Source organism: Haliaeetus leucocephalus, unplaced genomic scaffold, assembly GCF_000737465.1.
Source record: "Haliaeetus leucocephalus isolate CR32 unplaced genomic scaffold, Haliaeetus_leucocephalus-4.0 Scaffold819, whole genome shotgun sequence".
Taxonomy (NCBI): Eukaryota; Metazoa; Chordata; class Aves; order Accipitriformes; family Accipitridae; genus Haliaeetus; species Haliaeetus leucocephalus.
Window position 1 is genome coordinate 142,810 of NW_010973255.1, and position 25,198 is coordinate 168,007.

General features: G+C 40.4%; 2 protein-coding genes across 5 annotated transcripts in view; one reads left to right on the forward strand and one right to left on the reverse strand.

The window, feature by feature from the left end:
• The window catches only part of EZR (ezrin), a 36,719-nt gene extending 23,942 nt beyond the window's left edge, over nucleotides 1-12,777 (forward strand). Inside the window, exons 5-13 of one of the 2 annotated variants that reach the window (XM_010581827.1) lie at nucleotides 493-576; nucleotides 1,193-1,339; nucleotides 4,520-4,616; nucleotides 7,726-7,889; nucleotides 8,851-8,981; nucleotides 9,685-9,845; nucleotides 10,156-10,248; nucleotides 11,194-11,445; nucleotides 11,786-12,777. In XM_010581827.1, coding sequence (XP_010580129.1) covers nucleotides 493-576; nucleotides 1,193-1,339; nucleotides 4,520-4,616; nucleotides 7,726-7,889; nucleotides 8,851-8,981; nucleotides 9,685-9,845; nucleotides 10,156-10,248; nucleotides 11,194-11,445; nucleotides 11,786-11,950 — 1,294 coding nt within the window. In that variant the 3' untranslated portion in view covers nucleotides 11,951-12,777. The remainder of the gene's footprint in view (nucleotides 1-492; nucleotides 577-1,192; nucleotides 1,340-4,519; nucleotides 4,617-7,725; nucleotides 7,890-8,850; nucleotides 8,982-9,684; nucleotides 9,846-10,155; nucleotides 10,249-11,193; nucleotides 11,446-11,785) is intronic. The other variant, XM_010581828.1, reaches the window with a different exon arrangement.
• SYTL3 (synaptotagmin-like 3) overlaps nucleotides 12,509-25,198 on the reverse strand; it is a 36,859-nt gene continuing 24,169 nt past the window's right edge. Inside the window, exons 10-16 of one of the 3 annotated variants that reach the window (XM_010581825.1) lie at nucleotides 23,023-23,201; nucleotides 20,713-20,815; nucleotides 18,474-18,644; nucleotides 18,170-18,269; nucleotides 16,889-16,997; nucleotides 15,780-15,985; nucleotides 12,509-14,483 (exon numbers count right to left, since the gene is read on the reverse strand). In XM_010581825.1, coding sequence (XP_010580127.1) covers nucleotides 14,353-14,483; nucleotides 15,780-15,985; nucleotides 16,889-16,997; nucleotides 18,170-18,269; nucleotides 18,474-18,644; nucleotides 20,713-20,815; nucleotides 23,023-23,201 — 999 coding nt within the window. In that variant the 3' untranslated portion in view covers nucleotides 12,509-14,352. Of the gene's footprint in view, nucleotides 14,484-15,779; nucleotides 16,272-16,888; nucleotides 16,998-18,169; nucleotides 18,270-18,473; nucleotides 18,645-20,712; nucleotides 20,816-23,022; nucleotides 23,202-25,198 lie in introns of those variants that run through there. The other 2 variants (XM_010581824.1, XM_010581826.1) reach the window with 2 other exon arrangements.

A 25,198-nucleotide genomic window follows, 5' to 3' on the forward strand; every position in this document is an offset into this window, starting at 1 on the left:
TTGTGTTGTGTGTCCTTAATCCTAATGTACAGTCCTAAAAATCTTGTATCTGGAAAGCATGTCCTGAGGCTACATAGGCCATCCCCACACAGGATAAGTGTATGTTATCAGACAAATGCTTCTGTTTACACTTCCTGAAGTCCTGATGACACTCTGCAGCAGTGTCTAATTCCAGGAATGACACCAACTTTTGCTTTGCTTTAACCCTCTGATGTCTACAGCATATATGTGATTCTTTTGCGGTGCTCTGCTTACGCCTCTCATGTCCCTGATCGGTGACCAGAAAGGCTTTGCGGAGGGTTTTTGTTCATTCAGAGCAATTCAGCTCTGCTTCACAGAGTACATCTTTGGGCTGGGTAGGATCTTCCTCTTGGTTTCAGTAAGGCTTCATGGGTGGGACTAATTTTTCAGTAAGGCTATAGCAAAGATCAGCATCAGTGGATACTGTAGAACATAAAGTCTAATCTTGCTAATACCTCTTTCCTTGTGTAGGGTGATGGACCAGCATAAACTCTCCAGAGAGCAATGGGAAGAACGGATCCAGGTGTGGCATGCTGAACACAGTGGCATGCTGAAGTAAGTGTTTGGTATTGGTCCTTAGGCTGGACACTTTGTTGCTGGTTGATGACCTTACCCTTGCAGTTGTACAACATGCTTTGAAATAGACTCCAAGGGTCACCTGTGTGGGGGAACTCTTGGTGTATATTTTCTAGTCCAGCATTGAATCACATGGTAAAACTCAGTAGGATATTTGCACTGGTGCTGAGGATAGTGTCTTCTTCCTGAAGATCCAGCCATCAGTGATGGCTTTGAGTGGAAAAAAAGTAAAGGTGTATGTCTAACCTTATGTTCATTGAAGCATTTGCATTGGCAGATGCGGAAAGTTCAGATACTATACCTTTCCTACTGACTACCTTGAGACAAGGATGAATGCTGAGAGAGATGAATGTTGCTAATTTTCCATCTGGAAATACTAGGGCTTGGTAAATGGGAGTACTCTGTGTGTGTGTGCTCACAGGTGTAATAGTGTAACTTCCAAAGTGAATCCCAGATGGTGAATATTCAGTTTTAACTCCTCTGTTTGATGTGTCGGTTTAGGAAAAGCTACCTGTTTCTTCTGAGGGCTTTGTGCTTTCTGAGATAGTCAGATAAATGAGAAGCTAACATCTGCTCTCCTTCCTGTCTCAACCAGAGAGAACGCCATGCTGGAATACCTGAAGATTGCTCAAGACCTGGAGATGTATGGAATCAACTACTTTGAAATCAAGAATAAGAAAGGAACTGACCTTTGGCTGGGGGTTGATGCCTTGGGGCTCAACATCTATGAAAAGGATGATAAGTAAGGCTTTTGTTTTCACCTCTGAAACCCCATAGTGAGGGCTGGTGTGGGACCCAAGGGACATTTCTCATTTACAGGATCAGGGCAAAGTTTAGAACTCAATCGTGTTCCAATTTTGGATCAGTAGCTGAAGCTGTGCTAGGAAATGAGCTTTCACATCATTTATGCTTTTGTGACTTTCCTGACCTTTGTAGCCTGACCTGCTAATGCTACCTACCATATAAAAAGAGATGTCAGTAGTACAATACCATCTGGTAAATTGTGCACAGTTGTAGAGCTGAACCCTGAACTAAGGAGTCTGCCAAGCTTTTCCTTGAGTCAGGTTGCCAGGTATGCCAGCAGTGGATACAATATGAGAACCTAGATAGGCTAACATATCTGCAGAGTGTTTGGACATCTAAGGCCATTCCTATACTGAAGTTAATGATAGCTGTGTACAACTGCCTGGTTTTGAAAAAGACAGATTATGGGGTGGACACAAAACCAAAGCTGGATAACACGTAGAACCCAGGGAGGAGTTAACCTATATAGTTACTGTGAAGGAGGAATTAAATGAGGTCTTGCTGAGGTACACATAGTTTTAATCAGCCCTTCTGGTAAAGGCAGAGCCATTATTAATTGGATAGTAGGTGGGAAATGATAGACTACATCTATAAATAAACATAAAAGGAAGGTGAGAACAGCTGTGTCTTAAGCCTGCTAGTCTCTTCTAATACTCCACAACTGAAGGATTGAAGGGGAGTTAAAATAGACATTTTCTAGATGAAGGGATGCGGTCTAGGCTGCTTCCTTCTTTCTTTTTTTTTTTTTCTCCCTGTGTTCCAAGTCTTGGTTTCATGTCACTAACCTATAACAGACTATCATTGCAATACAGAAGGGATTTCACCTGTTCTACATCTTTGCCTCCAAAAAGCTTTGACTGCAACCCAAATATTAATTGGAAGTCTCTGGAGCCTCTGTTAAGATGGCAAAGAGAAATGCAGTCTTTTCTGCAATGCTAATATGTGCTGTCACCCAGAAAACAAGGAGTGTCACTTGAAAGAAAAGTAGTTTCGCTCATGTAATACTTCAGTCTTGAATGACTAGTCTTGCTATGTAACCATGGTCACACAAACAGGTTTTTCGAGCTGCAGAAGCAGACAGGATATAGCCATTGACTGTAAAGAGCTATCAAGAACATTTGCAAAACAAATACAGTGCTGGAATAAACTGCTTGTTTCTGCTCTAACTCTTGCTACTATGTAATTAAGTCTTTTGAGCAGATATGGGGACTAGAAAAATAGCCATGTGAACCTCGCCCCTCTGGTTTGTACGTGCAAAATTTGGGGACTGCAGCAAAGGTGAAAAATCAAAGATTTCATTGTTGAAGCTCAACCTGAGGAAAATGAGACTGTGCTATAGGTGTGCGGACCTCTATACTGCAGTGTATGTCAGTGTCCCACTTCTAGGTATTTTCAAGCTTTTTTTTTTTTTTTTTTTTCCTGAATTAAAGAGGGGAGTCTGCAATAGAACTTTATTAATAAAGGGAATTATTTTAGTTGTCCATCATACTGTATTGTCTAGGGTTGAAACACTTAAGCTAATATGATGGAGGCTGGAATAATTAGTTAATCTTAGTCTAATCAAATTGTTTTCTTTACAGTTCTCACTTAATCTTAGACACACACACTTGCATAATCTTGCAGTTGAGTTAAAGGTTAGGGAATGGTAAGTTCTGAAGAGGATGTATTTTTTTTCTTGATGTCTGATTTTAAACAAAGCAAGTTTTTTATTATGCTTGGGCCCAGTGAAATTGTGCTATGTAGTAGCTTTCCATCTCTGTGACAATGAGTCAAATTCCTCCAAAACGGCCAGCTTTTTTCCTTAACCAATGAGCTCCATAGAAAGGTTCTTACAGAGTTCGAGTGGTTCACCATGATGATAGATGTTTCTCTAAGTGCTAAACATTAAATACTCATGTCTTGAAACCATTTGCTAGAAATAATTGTTAGCACTTCAGTGTGTGTCAGAGACACATGTATTGGAGGGGTTAGATAGTAACAAAAAGATTGCTTGTTGGTATTATCATTTATGTAAGACAATTCTTAATCATTAACTCCTATGTCTAGAGAATATACCCTCCCTTGATAAGAGAAGAATAAAAGAATAATAACATGATATTAAACATAAAAATTGAAATATTTGGTTGGGGGGAATTAAAGGAATTAGTTACAGTCAAATACACAAGTCCTTGTAATATTAGAATTTACTGCAGAGCTGGGCAGGTATGTTAAGGGTGAAGTACTGGAATGGCTCGGAAACATTTGATCTCATGAATAACATGCTTTTTGTATGCAAGAGTCTGGAGAAATTAAAGCAGAGGAAAATCTCAAATGATTAGTGAAGCTTAAAGAAGTAATTTTAAACAACCAACAGACCTGAACTCCTAAGCAGTGAGGAAGAGCTGGGAGTCTGAATCTTGCCCTTTGCTTCCTAGGGATGCTTTCCAAAAGGATAGAGCCACATGGTGCAGCCTGTTGCACGACCAATGTGTAAAGTTCTGCTTGGTGACTAGTGGGATGCGCTGAAAGAGCAGTTTACATGGAAGGAAAGAACAGGGCTCTTTGTTACTAGCCTTGTCTGTAATCTAGGGGAGAAAACAGAAGACACCTGCTTCTACCAGTTGTGTTTGTGCCTGCCCAGCACTTCAGAGGTAAAGGCAGAGTGGAGGTAACTGCGCTAGCTGTAACACAGCAGGATAGACTCCTCTGTGGGTGCTAGAAGGTGTGAGGAGCAGCTGAGTTACTTTGGCTTATGCCTCCCATGATGTACGAGAAGCCTCCGGGAAGCACAGCACATACACCTAGAGTCTGCACGCTGTGGATTTTAGGCCCTGATTTCAAAGAAATGAACTTAAAGCAGGTGTTTGGTAAAGCTGAGTGTGTGGCTTCAGTAGAGACCATCCCTACCGCATGGCCAAAGGTCAGTAGGGCAGCTGACCATAATGAGAAGAGACTCTGGAAGGGAGGTGATTGGGCTGCTTTTCCTACTCTCTGTGAGTTTTTGGTTCAACTACTGTCTTCTTTCTGTTGGGAAAGCCATGTGAAGTGTTGCGTCCCACTGAGTCTGTGTGTTAGAAGCAATGTGGGGAAAAAAAACGTTCATTGCAGCATCTCTTAAAACCAATTCTCTGCTTTCCAGACTGACTCCAAAGATTGGGTTCCCCTGGAGCGAAATCAGAAACATCTCTTTCAATGACAAGAAGTTTGTTATAAAGCCTATTGACAAGAAGGCACCAGTAAGTATATCTATAATGGATTCCTGGATACTGCATATGAACAACTAATACTGTTTTATCTCAAAATAAAGTAGTCTTTGGAGAGGAGAAAGCTGCAGATATGCTAGTTGCAAAATGAGCCTTCGTATTTACGGTGTATTTAGAGCTGTCTGTTTTTCGGTGCACCATAAAGGGCTTATGGTGGTATCTAACATGGAGAAAGACAAGGATTTTACAACTGTGGAGTCCTCCTTTTTTTCTAGCAAACTAGGTAGCCTTATGCTTAAATCTGAGTTTCTTCACTAGTTCTGTGTGTTTTCTGTGTAGCCAGATTACACTGAGTCTAGTCCTCTCTCCATTTCTTTCAGTGCATGGAAGCTGGTGGGTAACTTTTTTTTTTTGTTCCTTTAAAAAAAAAAAACAAAACACCCACAAAAATAATTCAAATGCTACTGCAAAACCACATGGATACATATGGCTTTCCATCTTAATGCTCACTGCTCACTTCCACACTACTGAAAGAGTAAAAGCCAGTTAGGGACCATGGTGTTCATTGACCTTCTTGAATGCTAGGGTAAATGGCAGGGATATGATTTCTGTGCAGCACTGAACCATAGAATGGTTTGGGTTGGAAGGGACCTTAAAGACCATCTAGTTCCAGCCCCCCTGCCATGGGCAGGGACACCTTCCATTAAACCAGGTTGCTCAAAGCGCCATCCAACCTGGCCTTGTAGCTGAAATGTAGCTACCTGTGCATGTTGCTTTTCAATACTTACAAACATGTTTTCAGTTATTTTAGTGAAGAATTAGCAACTTACTTCGACCTGTCGAGAACATAAAGTGGAATAACTGGTACAGGTGGACCTCATTCTGTCAGTCTTGTGAAACTATTGGAATAGTTGAGAAAGGCCTCCTCTTATTCTCTTCCCCCACCCCAGTACTTGGCCTTGGTGGGTAAGTACAGACCTGAGCAATAATAAGCAGTTTGGCTTTGGCAAAGGGTGATGGCTTATAAATCTCTTCAAGAGAAAAAGATCCTCCCAGTAATTTAAAGGATACTAATGCACAGCATGCTGCAGGGCTTTACTCCAGATAACAACCTGGGTTTTGGGGGGAGAGGAGCTTCTTTCTGTGATGCTGTTAGTGAAAGCCAACAAAACTCCGCAGAGTTAGAAAGCTGTTCTGTCAGGTGTGCTTTTCTCAATAGAAGAGCCTCTTGGACAGGTTGTACACATTACTAAGTATTCATCTCCTCTTTACGGATTATGGCTTTCCATCCACTCCCCAACAGTAAATCTGACTGAGTTTGAGGTGGGAGACTTGCAAGAGGCTGATACAGAAGGGTGTTAACATTGAAAACCTCAGTTATGTTTCCTCTCTCTGTGTCAAATGTCCTTTTCCCTCTGGGTGGTGTTATTTTGAAAGCTATGCCTGAAAGAAGTATTTATCTGGACATAATTCTGAGCATTCAGGAAGTTGTATGGGTCTTTTCATGTGCTCCTATTTCCTTTTTAAAAGGCAACTATTATAACTACAGCAAAATACTCAGTTCACCCAAGATGTGGGTTGGAAGCTCCCCTTTAATTTGGAGGATTCTACATGTCAGTGTTTAAATGGACACTAACGTAATGGTTAGAGTCCTGTCTTACCTTGCCCAGAATAAGCTTTTTAATTTTTAGGCCTGTCTGCCTACATACTCCAACATATTCAGCATATTATATTTAAAATATCAAGCTGTGATGCTCCCAGTTATGCAAGACCAGGGAGGCTGGGGATAAGGAAAGGAGGGGATTCTTTTATGTTCTTAGGTGAATGTTTTGTCCCTTGGTTATGGCCTTAAATGATAAATGCAACCACCATCCATGCCCTTGGTGCTTACTTCCATGTAAGTGAGCCTTGCCTCAGGATAGGACCTGTTTATCACAGTGTACATAAACTGTATGTTTTTAAAATTACTTGTCAGAAGTAGGAGGTCAGATGAACAGCTTACAGGTACAGCTGGCAGTATCAGACCTGTACAGCTCAGAAGTGCTCCCCCCGCTAAATCCTGCCCAGAGCCAAACACACCATGCTGACTGCCTCCTTTGTGGTCAGTATGTGAATTAGGAAAATGCATTGAAGAAAATGGGTCTTTGTCAGCATATTCATGTTCTTCTTAATAGTACCTGGAGAGCTTTTCGTGACTTCTAGTTTTCCCAGAGATAGCCACAACTTGTGCTTCCAAGCTCAGGTAATTAAAAAGCATGATCACTGCTGCCATGCAAAAGTGTAGAGCCTGTGTGCCCCTTCTCAGTTCCACCTCTTGCTAACAGTGAGGCAACCCATAGACAGTGATTCTAAGGAATGGGTACTGATTTATGGTGGTAATGTGGTAGCTTGCCCACTGCCCTTATCACCGTCCACAAAATACACAAAAAAAGGCACAAAGATGCAGAGTTTGTTCACTGTGTAAGTTCAGCCTGCATTGTAAACACATATGGCTGTTCTTTTTGCTGAATCAGAAATTTTAGAATAACTTGTGTTTTGTTACTGCCTGCAACCCAATATTCAAAATAACCCATATGTTTGGCGGTTTAAAAAAAATAGCTTTCATTTGACACTCTTATAATAGCCTAGGTTAACTTAACTAGGAAATGCCATGGAGAGGAGAGAATGATATTGGAAGGTATTTCTCTGAAAAAACACTGACGATGCCCTGAATATTGATTCAAATAGATCAGGAAATTCTACAAAGTTACTTTGATAGTCTGCAATATTTTTTTAGTTTCATGCTTTATCTTTCAGTCACAAACCCATGCAAAGTTAAAAACTAATTACTCAATACTAGAGGTCTATGAGTTGCCCAGATGGTTACCTGCCAACCCAGAATCTTCTGCAACATATCCGAACTCCACAAAGTCTCCTCTAAATGGAGATTGTTAATTTTCTCTAAAATATACCTTTTCTAGAAGAGTAACTTTTCAATTCTATGTAGACTTTAAATGGATAATATAAATAACAATCGTTTTGGCTTCAGATGGCCTGTGTATGTGTCTCGATTACAGTGAAATTAGTGGCAAGATGATCTGTCTGCAGTTAGCTGGGAGAAGAGAAGGCATACTTGGAAAACTGTGTGGGGTCTCTCTTTTAGGATTTTGTGTTTTACGCCCCTCGTCTGAGAATTAACAAGAGGATCCTGCAGCTCTGCATGGGCAACCATGAACTGTACATGCGGCGCAGGAAGCCTGACACCATTGAGGTGCAACAGATGAAAGCCCAGGCCCGGGAGGAGAAGCAACAGAAACAAATGGAAAGGTGAGTTTGAACACAGACGGCAGGGATGGGGTGGCAGAGAGAAATGACACCAAACTGCCCAGGGCGAGCAGGCAGCTGTACCTGCAGGGCAGCAGTCGGTAACGTGGCTTTCGCTTAGGCAAGGCCACGAGCCGTCCCACATTCATAAGGTGTACATGTGGCCCTATGGCTCTGGCTTACAGGGGTGGACTCAGGATATCCTGCAGCAGGACTGTAAGTGTTACTCTTCTGGCTTGGACCTGTGTCCATGTAGTCTGCTGTCCTGTCTGCAGTCTTGAGAACTGCAAGGAAATGTGCAAGTAAAGGCACAGTGGGCTCATGTGTGGTGGTGCATACCTGGAGAGGGGTTCTCCTGGCTCTTGAGTGCTAGGACCTGATTCATGTGTTGGACCATGGGATGGTTGGGAGTAAGGGAGAAACCTTCACAAGGGAGCATGTGTGTACACTGTGAAGAGAGAAGAGGGGACTGGGAGACCTCTTACAGGCAAGGAAAAAGGATTAGCAATTCTGTTGGACTTCTGCCACTGGCTGCAGGTTGCTTGATTCAAGAAATTGTGTTGCTTTTCTCTCGTATTTGTGCCTTGTTTGTCTTCATTCCCTCAGTGCTCTTGTTTTTACACCTCCTTGACTTGCCTTATGACAGAAGTTAACAAAGTTAAGTCTCCTCTGTTGTGCAGTGGAGTTGTGGTTTTCTCTGTCTGCATCTAGCAGCTATTTGGTGTTCTAAATTTCTCTGGTGGGCAACAAAAATACAAATGTTTTTATGAAATGGGGTATCCAAAACTGAGCAAAAATTCTGAAGTGATGAAGGAACAGCCTACATGTGTTTCTGTCTTCTGGCTCTTATTTTGTGGCGGTCGCTTCCCATTCAGTTGCCTGGAGAGATGCCCAGCCAGCTTTCTTGTCTGGCTCTAGATTAGGTGTGACAGTGAGCTTCAAGCATGAAATCTGTTTCTAACAGGCAACAACTAGAAAATGAGAAGAAGAAGAGGGAGACAATTGAGAGGGAGAAAGAGCAAATGTTGAGGGAGAAGGAGGAGCTGCTGGTGAGGCTACAAGAGTATGAGGTGAAGACTCAGAAAGCAGAGAAAGGTAAAGTACTTGTACTGGCTAACCAGACCATGTGTATTGTGCTCCCTCCACAGAAGGGTTATATGGGTCGCTGCCACCTACACCTAGCCTAAATCTGGTGACACTGGGATCTCTTGGCAAGGCTTACTAATATCTACCTATAGAGATAAATACACATGTGCGTGCACACACACGCTGCTGAGATCATCCAAAGTATGAAAGTACCATAAAATCTGCAGACTGTATTTGGGAACTGAAAGGCATGCTCTGTTTTTCCCTGTTGTCAAGAGAGCCTCTTCCAGCAGTGAGCAAGAGTTCAGCTCTCAAGTAGTTTTTACTTAACTTCTAACAGAAAAAGTACTTTGGGAACAAGTCTTTCCAGTGAAACAGAAGCTTCTGTTTCAATGCACAGATGAACAGATTGCAGACAGCAACATCTGGTCCTTGCAGTAAATTGTCAATTAAAGGCAACAGAATGATGTCAGTGTTACAGACTTCAGTGCAAATACCTTGCAGAAGATTTAATTATAATGTGCAGCTGACTACTTCTGAATTCAGTTACTTGATGCATTATGCAAATAATTACTTGGAGGTGCACAGTGAAAGGGTATTACAAGCTGGAGTAAAGTGCTTGTCATGACTTCTGCAGTTACCTGAGACTGTCTGTAGTCCCTTCACTTCGACCAGGCTTGTGGACTAACCATGTTGATCCATCTTTTTCCAGAGCTCTCAGATCAGATCCAAAGAGCCATTCAGCTGGAGGAGGAAAGGAGGCGAGCCCAGGAGGAAGCAGAACGCTTGGAAGCTGATCGTTTGGCTGCTCTGCAGGCCAAGGAAGAGCTGGAGAGACAAACTATGGACCAGATAAAGAGCCAGGAACAGCTGGTAAGATCCAGTCATTTTGAGTATAAGATACACAGGCATGTTACTGTGCCCTTTGAGTAAGGCAAAGCCTTGTTCTCTGGGGAAAAGCATAGTGCAGTGAAGTACTAGACCATGTGATAGCATCATTGTGGCACTGGTTTCTATCATGAGCAATCTACTTTTTTGCTCCTGATTTCCTACTCAGTCTTTATTACAGTGGAGTGTAACACTTGGGTCTTTTCTCAGTCAACAGTGTTTCTTTGCATTTGCTTTTTTTGTTTTGGTTTTGGTTTTTAAGAGTCCTTATAATTCCAGTTTTATTATTTAACAGGCTACAGAGCTTGCCGAGTATACAGCCAAGATTGCACTTCTTGAAGAGGCAAGGAGGCGTAAAGAGAGTGAGGTTGAAGAGTGGCAAATCAGAGTGAGTATCTGCTTTACCAAGTTGCTCTGAAGTTCTACACTTGAGCAGAGCATACTGCAGTGCTTAGCCTGGTATGACTTCTTTAAATATGTGGAGATAAACATCTGTACACCAGCAGAGAAGGGCAGACTTGTGATGAATGTGCAATATGCCTGCAAAACAGTCTTTTTCCAACAAGCCTTCAGTCAAAATTCAAAATGGAAGCTTCTATAAACCTAAAAATGTTGTGATCATCATTTTGGAGCCATGGAGGGGAAGGGGCACACGTATAAATGATGCATTTAATCCATGATGTAATGTCTGAAAACATTACATCAATCAAGAGAAGACGCTGCAAATGCAGCCACACTGCAGGTACCAGTCTTGAGGAGTGTGTGCTGTTGTCAATGGCTTCCTGGTACCTGGGCTGGAAGAGTTTAATAATTTGATGCACTAACACCAAAAATAAACCATGCAAGGCTCAGAGTGCCTGGTGCTCCCAGTGCCCTCTAACTAGCACTGCTGACCACATGGGAGGGCAGAACCACTGAAGCAGCAAGGAAGCTGACTGCCTAGTGTGTAATTGCATTAAAAATGCTAACCTGGGAATCTAAGTTCTTGCTCTGTGGAACCCATATTTACAGCCTACAGCTCTTAAAATGGTGAACAGGATGAAGATAACTGTAGCTTCCCACAGAATTGTTTTTGCTAGACTGTTTTATTGGAAGATTCTTTGTTCAGATCCCCTGCACATTACACAGTGGATGATGATAGCATCACTAGCAAAAAAAAAAAGATGTTCTGCATAAGACTATAACAGAATACTGTCAGCTGTGGAGATTTAATTCCCTCTTTCTTGCTTTTCATAGTAGATTGAAAAAACTGGGAAGATAAGCATTAAAGTCTTGATTAAGCTGGTTTAAAGCAAGAAATGCATTTGAAATATTTTTCACTCTTTTCCCAAAGGCCAAGGAAGCCCAGGAGGATCTGGTAAAGACAAAAGAGGAGCTACACCTGGTAATGACTGCTCCGCCTCCACCCCCACCGCCTGTCTATGAGCCAGTGAACTACCATGTCCATGATAACTTGCAAGATGAAGGATCTGAGTACTCTGCCTACAGCGCAGAGTTCTCCAGCGAGGGGATCAGGAATGACCGCAACGAGGAGAAACGCATTACTGAAGCAGAGAAGAATGAACGTGTACAGAGGCAACTGAGGGTAAGACAATGCTTGGAGGAGATGGAGTAATTGAAACAATCATTCCTGGAAAACACATGATTTAACCACTTGGTTAAGCACACAAAGCATGATAGTTTCTCTTTGCTTGCAGTTCCTGTAGGCAGTTTGAATTAAAGACAAGATATATAAAGATTACTCTCATTGCTCAGGCTTTGAGATTACTTACATCATCCATAGTGTTTATGGAAAGCATATGTTGTATCCATTTCACTGATCTGTCCAGTCACCTAAGAACTGTCAACTTTCACCAAAAAACACTACTGTCGTGAGCTGAAAGCTTCTCGTGTATAATCTGTATTTAATATTCTTTATATTGCAGGCGCTGACAGATGAGCTGGCCCAGGCTAGAGATGAAAATAAGAGGACCCACAATGATATTATCCACTCAGAGAACATGCGACAAGGACGTGACAAGTACAAGACGCTGCGGCAGATCCGGCAAGGCAACACCAAGCAGAGAATTGATGAGTTTGAGGCAATGTAATGATGCTTGTAACAAGAAGGCAGGACTGTGGGAAAGGCAGATCATAATGCTGTGTTCTTGTTTTCTTTTGGGGTTGTTTTTGTTGTGGGTTTTTTTCCCCTGTATGACACTTAACAAATATTCTCTAAACCCAGAGGTGTTTGAATCTCCCTTTTATTCCATACCTTCTATCAAATTTGGTATAGTTAAAAACTCATTGTACCACTGATCCTGATAACTTGCTCATGCCTTTGCTTAGTGCCAAAAGGCCTTATGTTACATCTCTCTTAAGCAAGACAAATTGTAATACACCATGCTTCTAGTTAAGATATGTGTCCTGTGCAGGTGCTGGATTCAGCTTGGTCTAAAAACAAGCAACTGTGGGTGAATTTTGTGCCATATGTCTTTGTATTATTAGTTACAGTGTAAAGTCCAACAGATGAGAAGACAGGCTGTAGAACTCAGGATTTGCAAGCACCTGTGTGTATGGGTGCACATGTGTTTGTACACTCCGTTTTTTTTTCCTTGGTCTTGATGCCCATGTTTCCCCCCCCCCCCCCCCCCTTCCCCCCCCCCCCAAAAGAACTGACAACACCTTAGAACTACTTTGTGTAGAAATTAGGCTTCTTCTGGTTGCTGTTCTCAACTGGAAAAATTCTGTAACGATGGTTCAGAAGTGTGGCATAGGGACACTGATACCCTCCTGATGTAACAACTAGGCAAATACTCTGTTGGAATCCAATACGCTACTGTGTTTGCATTCCAGCTTCATTACTGATCAGTTATAGTGTAGTATTTATATATATAAAAAACATGCAATACATGGATTGCAATACTAGTTTGAAGGGAAATAGTTTTGCTCTGTATATTTTGTTACTTTTCAGATTTAATAAGACTTGTATCTGTAAAAATGCCTAAATAACACTGTAGTCTGATACAGTGCAACTGATTATTTGCTATAAAGCATTATTTGTAAAGATCATTTTTTTACTTAATGAAAACTGTTATATGTACACATGATCCAATATATACAATTTTACTGCACCTATTTTTCTAACAAATTTTCTAATTTTTTTTAAATGTTTGATTTAAAGTTTCAGACTCCAAAGATGAAGGGACTGCTTGTTTATATCACAGTTGTATTCTCTCTAGTAGAGAGCATTTCTGTGACCATTCCTTCCCCACAATCTTCCCCTTTCCTTGAAAATCTGTTAGAAAGTGAGATACAGTATGTTGTCAGCTCTTCTCTTCCATTTACAACATCTATGCTGCTTTATACTTGAGTTGAATCTTGTGTGAGTTTTTTATCTGCAGCAGCAAACATCTAAATAAAAGATCTGCAAAGTAACAAAGGACTTGGCATCAGGTGTTTCTTGTGTGGGGTGTATTTTGTGTAACCTGTCCTACTGCTCTTTTAGTTCCTGAGCTTAGCATATGAATCCCTGTGTCTTTAACTCTTAAGGACTTAAGAGTCATATTGACCTGGAAAGGAAGAAAGGAGAATACTTGCCATAATGACTGGAGATATGTAACAGCAGCACTAGTTACAGTGGTAGACAGGAAGTTTCTGCTGACTGTAACACTCCATCTGAGGCAAAGTGAACTGACACAGTAGTTGAGCCTTAAGCTTGCATTTCCACCAGTTCACATGAATAAATTATAACCTTAGCTAAACTCTTGTCCTGTGCTGTATACCATGTGGATCAGACTTCTTAGTACTGTCTTACAGCAGCAGCTGATAAGAACAAGGAACTTCCTACAACCACACTTACTCTATAAGCTATTGTCCCACACTCCCACTGTGGGAAAATTTATACATTCAACTGGTTTCAAGCACCATGACACAGCACATATTTTGAGAGGCATGTGGCCATGGGCCAAAGCTTTTTAGAGTCATGTGAAATAATGGTGGCACTGTAGAGAAATCTGAAGCACAGAGGTGTTAGCATCACCCAGCTGCAGCAAGCAGTTAAAGATAAGCTAGTTTTCAATTCTCTCTGAACATGTATAAAACATCAAGATTAGAGCAAAAGCATGTAACTTTAAGGTAACAGTTATTTTCTCTTAAGAAGTATTCCTATTTGTGATTAAATGAAATAATTAACTGTTCTGCCATGCCCAGAAATGGAAAACTGCATACCATCTGGCAACTGTTGCCTTGTCAACATACTGCATTTCAAACTGAGTATGTCACTCCTGAAAAAACAATACTAACCTTATACTCCAGCTAGAGACACAGATAAAGCCTTAACTTTTGGAGAAATAAAACCTTCAGAACATCACACACTTTCAAATCTATAACTCTATTCCTCAAAAGCTGGAGTAGGTACTGTTGCAGTGTACCTTTCTGCAGACCTGAAAGGTATGTGCCACTTGAAGTTGAAACATCACACATGGGGAAGGAAAAGTTGTGTGGTAATCTCTCATGATTTAAAGTTTTCCTTATTTGAATGCAGTACAAGTGTAAAGTCCATCCACGTGTTTGGGCTGCGGAGCACTTCCTGCCATTGGAGCACTGACTGAGAAACAGGATCTGAAGAGCCCAACGATTCCTCTGCAAGAAAGCAAAAGGAAAGGTCACAGAGTTACTTTTCACTTGGCCTTACCCAACTTCTGGCCCAATTGATTTAGGTAACAAAGAACCTGCTTCTCCCACTTCTATAGCAATTTCAGCTGTTCTGTAGCTCCTAAGGCATTAATTGCAATAAATTATAGTTATACTTGTGAAGCATTATTTACATCCTGTTAAACTAGGATCACATGCTGAAGAACTCAGCCTGCAGAAAAGGAAGAGGTTTTAGCTGTATGACTAAAAGCAGTGGAGCAAGTGTGCATACTAATAGTGCCATTCTGCTATTAAGTCTGCTGCTTCAGTTCACCTTCAGTGACTTTAATGCATTACTAGTCTTAGGGCTTAGTCTTCTTCACTCAGAAGCAGGTAGCCCTGCTCTAGCAGAAAGAAAATGCTGGGTAGGACAATCAAAAGAAGCTTACAAGGAAGCCTGCACAGCACTGCATTATTACTAGTGATACTACTACTCTAAAGTGCATACTGATACCGTAACAAAGTGACCAAGCCTCACTCTTTTGGAGCCTTTCATCTCAAATACTGAAACCAAAGCATGCACTTACTCTCTGGGAAGACAGGTGTGAGAGACTCCATTGGGCAGTCTTCAAGTGACAATGCTTCCCTGCTCAACTACCAGTTAAACAGGGCCTATTCAGTAAGCAGAGGGTTTCTCAGAAATTTCTCAGCCTTGAGAAAGAGAGCTCACTCTCATGTTAGAATAGAGCCCAAAACTCAGACATGCAATAGCCCCTTTGAGCAAGTTTCACTTGCTGTGTCTCCCATTGATTGGGTTGATTTGTGGATGTAAAATAATAAGCACAAATATAAGCAAGGTTGGAGCCTACTAGATCATTAGTTCTTGTGCTTCTTTTTGATGCAATAGTATTTAACATTAGCCAATTCATAGAAAACAGCTCAAGGAACAAGTCTTAAAAAACATATATGGAGCTCTAGATGAGTTAACTCCACCCAATTTTTCTGTGCCTGTTTTAGCAGGGCCAGGCTCTGACCCCTAAAAGTTACCATGCTAACAAATGGCATTCCTGAAAATTCCCACTGACAACCTTGAGCTTCTGCACAGGCCTGAACTAACGCACATGCCTCCGTTCTTGCAGGATCAAAGCCCAAGATCACAAGTTGCTTAGGACAGGGGCTGGGCCTGTATGTGTAGGCCCATAACAGCAGGTAATAAATAGCACACTGTAAATATTATTATTTAGAATGTAAACAAAATGAACTTTTTCCCCAATTACCTTCAATTTTTAGTGATAAAGAACTTACCTGCACCAAGCTTGGCTCCTCCTAGGAATTGATCACTTGAGCTGAAACTTGACTTGTCCCAGACAGTCAAGTGTAGACATGATTGCTGTAGCTGAGGTGGCGTAACACCATCAAAGACAAATAAGTGTTTCCACCAGGGAAAGGCTTCTTTCTTCAGGACAGGAGACTTTCGCTTTACCTCTGCTCGGTCTGGAAGGATAAGACAACTTCCCCCAAACAATGATTGTTCAGAAGGTTACTGATTCTCAACCAGAAAACAGAACATTTGCAATAATCAACTAGGGCCCTTTGGTTTGCCTTAAATAGCAAAAAAAATCAGCTTAAGTGCAAGGTGGAACATAGAGCTAGTGTGTTTATTTTGGGACTTACTCCTTTTCCTGTTTGCCTTCAGTGTGGGTGCACGTAGGCTCTTTGGGTCTGCTTTTGCTTTGCTGTCACTGACTGCTGAAGGAGTCTTTACTCCCCGTTCTGTTATCCAGTACTGCCTGAAACCTGCCTTTCAGTAGATAAAATGTTCACCCATTTCACTGAAGATAGGTGCCACAGCAGGTGAAATGGCTATATGAGATGTTGTAAGTGTACCCCAGTATCATACTTCCAATGGCATCTGATGCCTGACAGCAAGAAAGTAAAATAATCCCACATACAAGCTACTTATTGCATTGAAGAAAAATTAAGTCCCTCCTCTTTTAAAATGTCTAGAATGAAGAGGATAAAAGTTTCCTTTTCAATGTATCCAAAGCTATATTTAATTCTGCAAAGGCAGAGCTGAAAATAGGAATAAAAACACCTTTTTGATTTGCACTTTGTTTTTTCCTCTCCTAATATCTAAAAGGCAGATACTTAAACTAGTGAACTCTAAATTTTAATGACAGCAGTAAATTCTGAAGTTCTATTCAGGACCCAAAGAGCAGGTGGGACCCATCACCATCCTGCTGAGTGCTGCTGTTGTGCTGACACCCAAATGTCACCATTACAAGAAAGTCTGACTAAGAGTGTGAACAATGCCACTTTCATATGCCCATCTCCTGATGAAAACATGTTAATACATACATTTGCACAGAATGTGTGTGACATTTTCTATTTGAAGTGCTAGGTCTCATACATACCCTTTAACAAATGAGTTCGGCATTCCAGCAGATCTCAGCATGGGCAAGTTCTTGGCCCCAAATATCATAACCTGAAGCTGGCAGTTGGGAACTCCTGGGTCTTTTTTTCCTGAAACAGGAGCATTTATCATATGAAATAACCAGTTAGTTCAGCTGATGGCTTAAGATGCTGCTATAAGTAAGCAGGAAAATGCCTAAGCAGTACTACTGAGATAAGGATTCATAGCGCTGTATTAGGATCATTTGAAAGATTTTAACCTGCTTGTACAATATATGATTCACACACACAAAAAAGTAAGCAATGAGTAGCAGGTTGCTTTGTGATTCCTGTTCCAAAGACAGAGCTTTCTGTTGTATTTGTGAAAAGTAAACACAGGGCAGTACCCACAGGAGCATTTCTCTGAAACAAAGCCAGAAGCAGGAGAAACAATCAATCAAACCCACAGTGTGATACTGCTCCTCTGTTTCAGCTCTAGTTATAAAGCAGAGACCCAATACACAGGCATGCACAGGGAGGAAAAATGGAAGCAAGCAAGCTGGTAACTTTGGGGTCATTTGGAAAAGGGAACAAAATTAACCTAACAGCTAATTAGATCTTCCTGTTGGTCTGCCTGTTGCTATGGTCCTGACACAGACAGCCTTACTATAGCTCTGAACCTCTATATACCTCACCATGATCTAGGGAATTAAGGAAAATGAGGTTGACCTATCCCTCCCCCCTACAAGCATTTATTTTACTCCACCAGCAGGTGCTTGCTCTGACACACTACAGCAATACTTAATGTACCTTACAAGTCTTTCATTACCAAAAACTGAATCCTGACTACGTTTTGAACCTGACATCTTCCAAGTGAAACAATCTTTCTAAAATGAGACTACTGGAGGAAGCCAAGAGTGCTAGTCTGGTACCCTTGCAGCCATTTCCCTGCCACCTTTTTCCTAAATTGGCAGTCTCTACCTTGGGCAGTAAAACTGTTGCATCACCTCCAGAATAAGGTCTACTGGCAAAACCACGACAGGCACAAGCTTGCCAAACAGCTGGATGCATCATACTGCTGCCATTATAATGTGCAACTTTTGTTGGCATCAAAAAGAACAGAACGATGAAGTTGGCAAATGTTTGAATTTTAATTAATTTAAAATATAATACAGCACAAACCACCATTTGCAGTAGCTGTTATAAACCCCATACAGGAATATTATATGGACACATTGTCAGTCCTTCACTGATCTCAATTATTTTCTAGCCAAAGGATTCATGTATGCTGAAACATTTTATACCTTCAAACAGGAAATTTTTATGCTGGGCTGGTAATGACAGTCTTGCAGACACAAGGAGTTCGCCGCTGTACTGGTTAAAATCATCTTCAGGCTTTTCAAGCTGAAGAGAGAGACATACAGAAATCTGCATTACTGCAATCATTCTATTCCACATCTTTTTCACCGCTTATTTACGTTTGCAACATGTCTTACTAATGGGTTGGATTGACAGCATTTTTCCCCTCGGTCTCAGAAAGGTGATCTTTTCATAGCTTTCACTACATCTTGCTCCAAGATACAACTAAGAACAAAAACTAAAAATCACCTTGGGTTTGAGCTGGTACCAGTTGAACAACTGCATCGAGTTCTCTTCAAAATTCCATGCTGCCAGTGGAATCACCACTTCCCCCAAAAATACCCTGTATTTGAGTGCTCCTGCATGCCACGCAGAGATCTGAAGCTGCCGACTTCCCAACTGGGAGTATTCAATCTTGTACTAGAAAGATAAACAGCTTTTACAAAGCAATACACAGGATGAATGCAGGCCCATGCTCATAACCTGCTCAAAGGAAGCCTAGCCGCAGCATGGCTGAAGGCATCTGGACGCAGACAGAACCATGTTGTCTGAATGTGCTTTGCAATCTGCATATTACCCCACTACTTAAATGCTAAATAATGCTCATCCAAATATGAAACAACATTCCAGGAATACCTTGACCTGCCTTGCTAAAGATTTTGATTATTAATTCAGAACTTTAAATAATTCTTGACCATTTTTGCTGTTTTTTTTTATATTTCTGTTTTACAGTCCCAACAGAATTTGACTGCTCTGGAGGCCAGTTCAAGATTAAGACACCTAATGATGGTGCTGAAACTTCCACTCTAGTCAGTGGACATCTACTCAATGCATTCAGTAGGGACAAGGAAGTAATTCAGCTGCCCACTAATTAAAGCCCTGATCTGCTCCCAAAACATAGTTAGAGCCCTTTGAGATATTGTTGCATATCTACTATACCCACATGAGACTGGCAAACATGATACCCAGCCTACAGGTGACCACCTGGACTGAAAGCTGGAAGCGATGGCATGGACGAGGACATGGCTACCCACACTCAGGCTGCTGAATCATAGCCCTGGAGCCTACATCCAGTTTAATCACCCTGAATCACCCTGGGCTCCAGTGATTCCCAAGAGCACTTACATACCTCTCACACATACAGCTACCTAAATGCAGGTGCCTTAATTTGCAGCTGAATCCCACTAAGTTGGATCTCAGTGTCATGATGTAGTTTACCTACACTAGCGCTATGCTCTTTTGACCATTTTCTGCTAATCTGGATAAACTAATAATTAAACTAATTTAAAAGATTTCTAACTAAACTACCTTTAGTGTTCATGCAGCCAGCTCAGGCACAGCTCTCACTCTCCCTTTGTCAGTTCTCCATGACTCTGGCATTGAAAAGGGACTATAAAATTAGGATCAATTGTTCTAACTTCAGGGTCTTTTTTCTCCCAGCTTAAACCCTATATACAGACTTTGGGCTATATGAGAATTATATACATTACATAAATCTTTTTTTGTTGTTGTCAAATTTTAACACTGGCCTTTTCAAACATTTTGCCTGTTTCACTCACTCCAAATTCTTTATGTACATACACACTGAGAGATGATGGGCCTAACACTGAAACTTTTGTGTAGCTCAAGGAGAAGCAATACAAGTTTGTCTCTCCATTAACTTTGCTTCATATCTCTTCCAAGACAACATGTTACTGAAGAACTCTTCACCTTATGTGCTACTGGAGCTTGCTTGTGCACACAAAAACCAGGTTTGTAGTGATCCGAGTACAAAACTGGAGCTGGGAACAACTAAACTAATCCAACCTCTCCCAGCTGACAGTACTCAGCTTCCACTTCACTTTTGATTAAGTGTCTGTGAAGTGAGAATAATGGCTCCTATTTTCTACACATAGTTTTCACAAGGATGCAAGAAGTAATATTGCAAGGCATTAAGGAATTAAAATAACTACTGTTCTCTGGTGGGATTATTAACATTTGAAATTAGACACTACAAAGAGATGGCCTGGCATCAGTTGCACAGGGAAAAGGAAGCAGACAACATTTTAGAGGTGGTAGAATTCAGTTAGCATTCAGCTAACAGCAGACACGCTCCCAATGGCACTGACAAAAGGGGTATCAGTTGAAAGGGATACTTGTATAAAATACTAACTGTTCTGCAATACACCCAGTTCCTGAATATACAAAAAAAAAGTGTCTATGGAAGACACTGCTTTTGCCACAAGGTAACTCAGAACAACACTGGAATTCATTAAAAGTGTTTTCATGGACAAAGGCAGACTCTTCTAATGGTTTGCAATTTACTATTGTAACTCCAGTAGCATTTTCTCTTCTTTGGACTGAAAAACATATTTTTTTAAAATTATTGTTGGCAGTGACTCCTAGACTTGCCCCATCAGGATAATTCTGAACTTGCAGAATTGTACATTACAAAAGGAGACATTACTATGGAAAAGCGCACTTAGTGGCACACAATTGCAAACGGTACCTTTAAAGTCTCATCGAATTCTGGATCCACTGTGCTCTTTTTGACAGCTGTCTTCCGCTTACTCCGAGGAGATTTATCGGGAAGTAAATAAACCTTAACATACCTTGTAAATAGAGAGAAGGATATATGGAAAGTGACCGGGGGGGAGGAACAAACCAAGAATAAAAATTAGTTAGATGAGAGGAGTTTTTTCTTAATTCTTCAACAATTTTATTGACTTTGTAATTTTCCAAGCAATAAAATGGCAACCTGTGAGTTATATCCCTTCTCAGTAAAAGCAGACAGACTATAAGGACCCCTGTACATCATTCAGCTAAGGTGTTTCAATTTTATTCTAATTGGGAAAGGATTAGGATCTGAATAGGAACCTTTTGCTTTCATACTCTTGGCATCTGATAAAATAACCACCAAGGAAGTCACTTTGTCAGTTGTAGTGACAGTTTTATGAGGAAAACAAACTGTATTATGTGCTCAAAGAAAAAAAAGTATCAACTCAATCAACTGTAGGATCATTGCTGCTTGTTCATGAAGAAAATCTCATCTTTACAACACCAAGTACCATATAGCAAAAAAGATATAATCATATGAATTATTATGTATTATTTGTAACTCTTACAAATGCTAATTGTTACAATAGCCACTAGAGTGAAAGTGGGAGATTGTCTAAAGTGCTCAAAATTGCCCTAACATTGATTCAAGAAAAAGAAGTAAAAAAAATTTCTGGAAGCTAAGTTGGACCAATATCAAGCACCAATGATTCCTTTACCAAAGTTTCTCATGTATAGGTCACGTAAACATTAATACTTAAATATTCCCCTTAATATGAGTTCAGTGGGCTGTATTTGTGTTATGAATTCAAAACTAAAGATTATTAGCAATAGAGAGTGCTTGCTCACAGTTTGGCAGGGAAAGGAGTGATTGTTAACATAATACTAAATATTTTTAAACTGTACTTGTATATATTTCAGATATGATTTAAACCGATTTTTAGACAGCCTCTTGATGAACGTGCTGGGTAAATAAAATCAGCTGTATTTCATATCATCAGTGCAGAACTTACACATCTTCCCTATTCTTTCCAAACTTATCCATAGGTAAAACTACTTTTTAAAATACTCAGGCATTAGAAGTTTTAGCCTCTTGTTCTATCACCCCAGAACAATTTAATTAAAAAGCAGACAGACTTCAAACCAGTCAATGAGCTAAATAGTTCAACAGGTTTTAAACATCAGTTAAAAGTCTGCTTTTCAGCAAGTGTGTTAAGTGAGTACACTGACTGTACTTTTTCTGTTGGCTTGGAAACCAACAGAAACATATAAATATATACCAATGGAGAACAGAGTGCTCACTACACAGACTTCCCACATTGCCTTTCAGGCTTCCTGCAACTGTTTGCCTGGCTTAATTACCAGGGGACTTAAAGAACCTTGACCCACTTCTGAAGTGCTTCCAAACTGCCCTGCTTCATGAGTTGCTGTTCCAGCAAGGCTCCTTTCATTACCAAGCTTGTCTTCATGAACGTCCTCTCCAAGATGCACAAAAGCCACGTTCCTTCTGGGTGAAGGTGACTGCAACTCCACAATTTCAATGTGGTCACTCAAGTGCTCAAACATGGTGTGACAGCAGGTGCAAGAACAGGTAGTTAGGTATTCTACCTGGTGATTTTCTGTGAATGGTTGCTGTATGGTCAGAGGGGATCGTTTAGTAATAAACAGACAAATCACCAAGGCTTAACTATCCAACCAAAAATATCTATGGCATATTTTATCCACAGAAGTAGGTATTTCTTCCTCTCACAATAATACATAATTATTAAACAGATTTAGATTTTAAAATGCATTGCAGTGTCTGAAATTTCTATTCTTATTACAGAAGATGGAAGCACAGAAGTAGTACAGCAATCACCCAATAACACACAGTGAGTCAGCAGATGAATTATGAACTCGACATCTCATGTTTCAGCCACTTATGTATTAATTTTGCGGGCACAACTTAAGAGCTAAAATCTGAACAGCTATTCTCAAGATCCAGAGGTGCTCATCAGTAACACAGATGCCCAACTGCCTGCTCACAGGCAGGGAAAGAGACAATTACTAGCAGAAAATGGTTAGAATGGAATAAGCGCTGGTATGAAACCCATTTGTCTTGCAGTGTGTATATGTAAAAAGGGCTGGTATATATGTTGGATGTTCTGAAAGTACTCATATGGCATACTGTTGTATATCAATTGGTTTCAATTACAACATACATATGTATCTTAAAAACAGAGTATTTTCCTTATTTTTTTTTTCTCCTCTACAAAATACTCACGGGTTACACTTTTTCTTCTTCTCCTCTCCATAAGCCAGGTTCTTGCATCCCTTGATGCAAATTTCTAAGATGCAAGCTTTGAAGATGTATCTTATGGCAAACTCTATTTCTCCTGTGATGTTAGCCTTGCCAAAATTGCCAGACTCCGTGCAAGTGCTGTTAAGACTATACAAACTCCCCTAAGAAAAGACAAATGTATGGGAAAAGTAGCTTCAGATCAAACAGGACAAAGTATTTATTTCCCTCAAAGGTCGGTATCTTTACAGACACGACTGTAGAACTATCGCAAATCACGAAGATTTAAGGTAACCTGTATAAAGCATTCTGTTGCTTACATAACAGCCTTGAAAATTCTGACTGTAATTGCAATTCTACTGCTTTGCCTTTTTCTCTTCAGTAAGGTCTTTAGGCTAAGAAAATGCTTTCTTGGTAACGTCTAGATCCAGAAATTTTCTCCGAATAAAACTGCTATGTAGCTTCCCATGAGAAAAAATCGGATAAGTGTCTGAATGGAAAAGAGTGAAAAAACCTCTGAAATAAAGAACATACAAAACATTGAACTAGACTGCTTTTAATACATAGCTCATAGCAGGGTACACTACTGATACATTAGGTTCTATCAAATATTAAAGGAAACAAAAGTGGCCTTGCACATCCAGTAAACATTCTACAAGATGCCCCAATTCCACATAAAAGTTACATACTCCATACTGCAGCAGACAGTTCAGGAAAGATTAAAATACAAAGACATACAGTTGTCATATGTTGGTGCATAAAGGTGTTTCCTAGCTCACCTCAGCCACTTTGTTCTCCTTTCGTCTATTTTTGCCTATGGGGCAAAGGTTTGGATGCTTTCCATCCACACAAATAAAGAGCATTTGTGTCTAGCATTTACAGAGGTCATGAAACTGCAATGAAGGAAGAGACTATAATCCTTCCTGTGGCACAGCACACATGTAACTTTATGGTGCTATCTAGCCTTCACTGCAACAAATTATCAACTCAGTCAAAATAGTTTGGTCTCCGTTCATTTATAATTATATTCCTCAAGGTGAGCCCTATAAACTTTTTAGATAGCATGTCATGAAGACACAATTGTTGTTGTGATTAATCTCACAGCGACGTTGCTCTAGATTGCCAAGATATCTGTGTTAAATCACTCCTCCCTCTGACAATAAACACCAACCCACACAGGACTGGTTAACCAAGGAGTTCTGCATTGCACAACCCAGCAGCTAAGAGTGCACAGTAGTGTTTATAAGATCATATCTCTCTTCCATGCAGATGCTCTTCTTTGTTTGTGCAGCTTGCCAAATATTCATTTTAAAATTCAAACCAACAGCTTAATTAGATTAAAGAACGTATCTACTCTATCTTCTAAGTTGCAAGTAACATACAAACTTGACAAAAGAAGGGTCAGAGTGCTTACTGAGGAAGTCACAAGAAGTGTTAGGACTGTTTTGACCTAATGCTTGTTGCATGTAATCTTGCTCCCTCCACAAGACGTATATCAGTGTAATCAATCTCCCTTGCAGCTTTGTTCAGCTCTGCTCTTTCACTCACTGACATATTTTTATTCATCTGATCAGAAAATGCTTATTTCCCACCAAAATCCTTCATTACAAAGGAATGCAAACAGATTTTTGTCTTAACTCATATGTCCTAAAAACAGTTCTGCAAAAGTCCCTAATATTTATTCCACGGAACCTCTTATTTATTTAGAGAGGCTGGATAGGTGTTCTGATTAATGATGTTTGGACTGAATACCACTACATGTGTCTCCCACCTGATCAGGAGTCACATACATTCAATGTAGAAATCACTCATCCTTTTGGTTCAGTGAACAGAGATTTAGCAATGACTTCATGTATTGCACTTGGGCTGGCATGACTGGAAGCAATGCCATCTGATATTTTGGAAGATATATTTTCATGGAGTGGTCATCAACATCCAACACTTACCCATAAAGGGAACTTTGATGGAACTTGACCTTCCCTTTTATAAGATAGTAGAAAATATTTCCTTTTGAAGCCTGGGCGGTCTATAGCCCAGTTCAAATGGTTGTCATTAGAATCACAAACGTCATCCAAAACTGTTATCCATTTGTCAGTTTAACACCTCAGACTCCACAGTGCAATAAACTATGAAAGCATGCCAAGGTCCTTGTGTGTGTTTT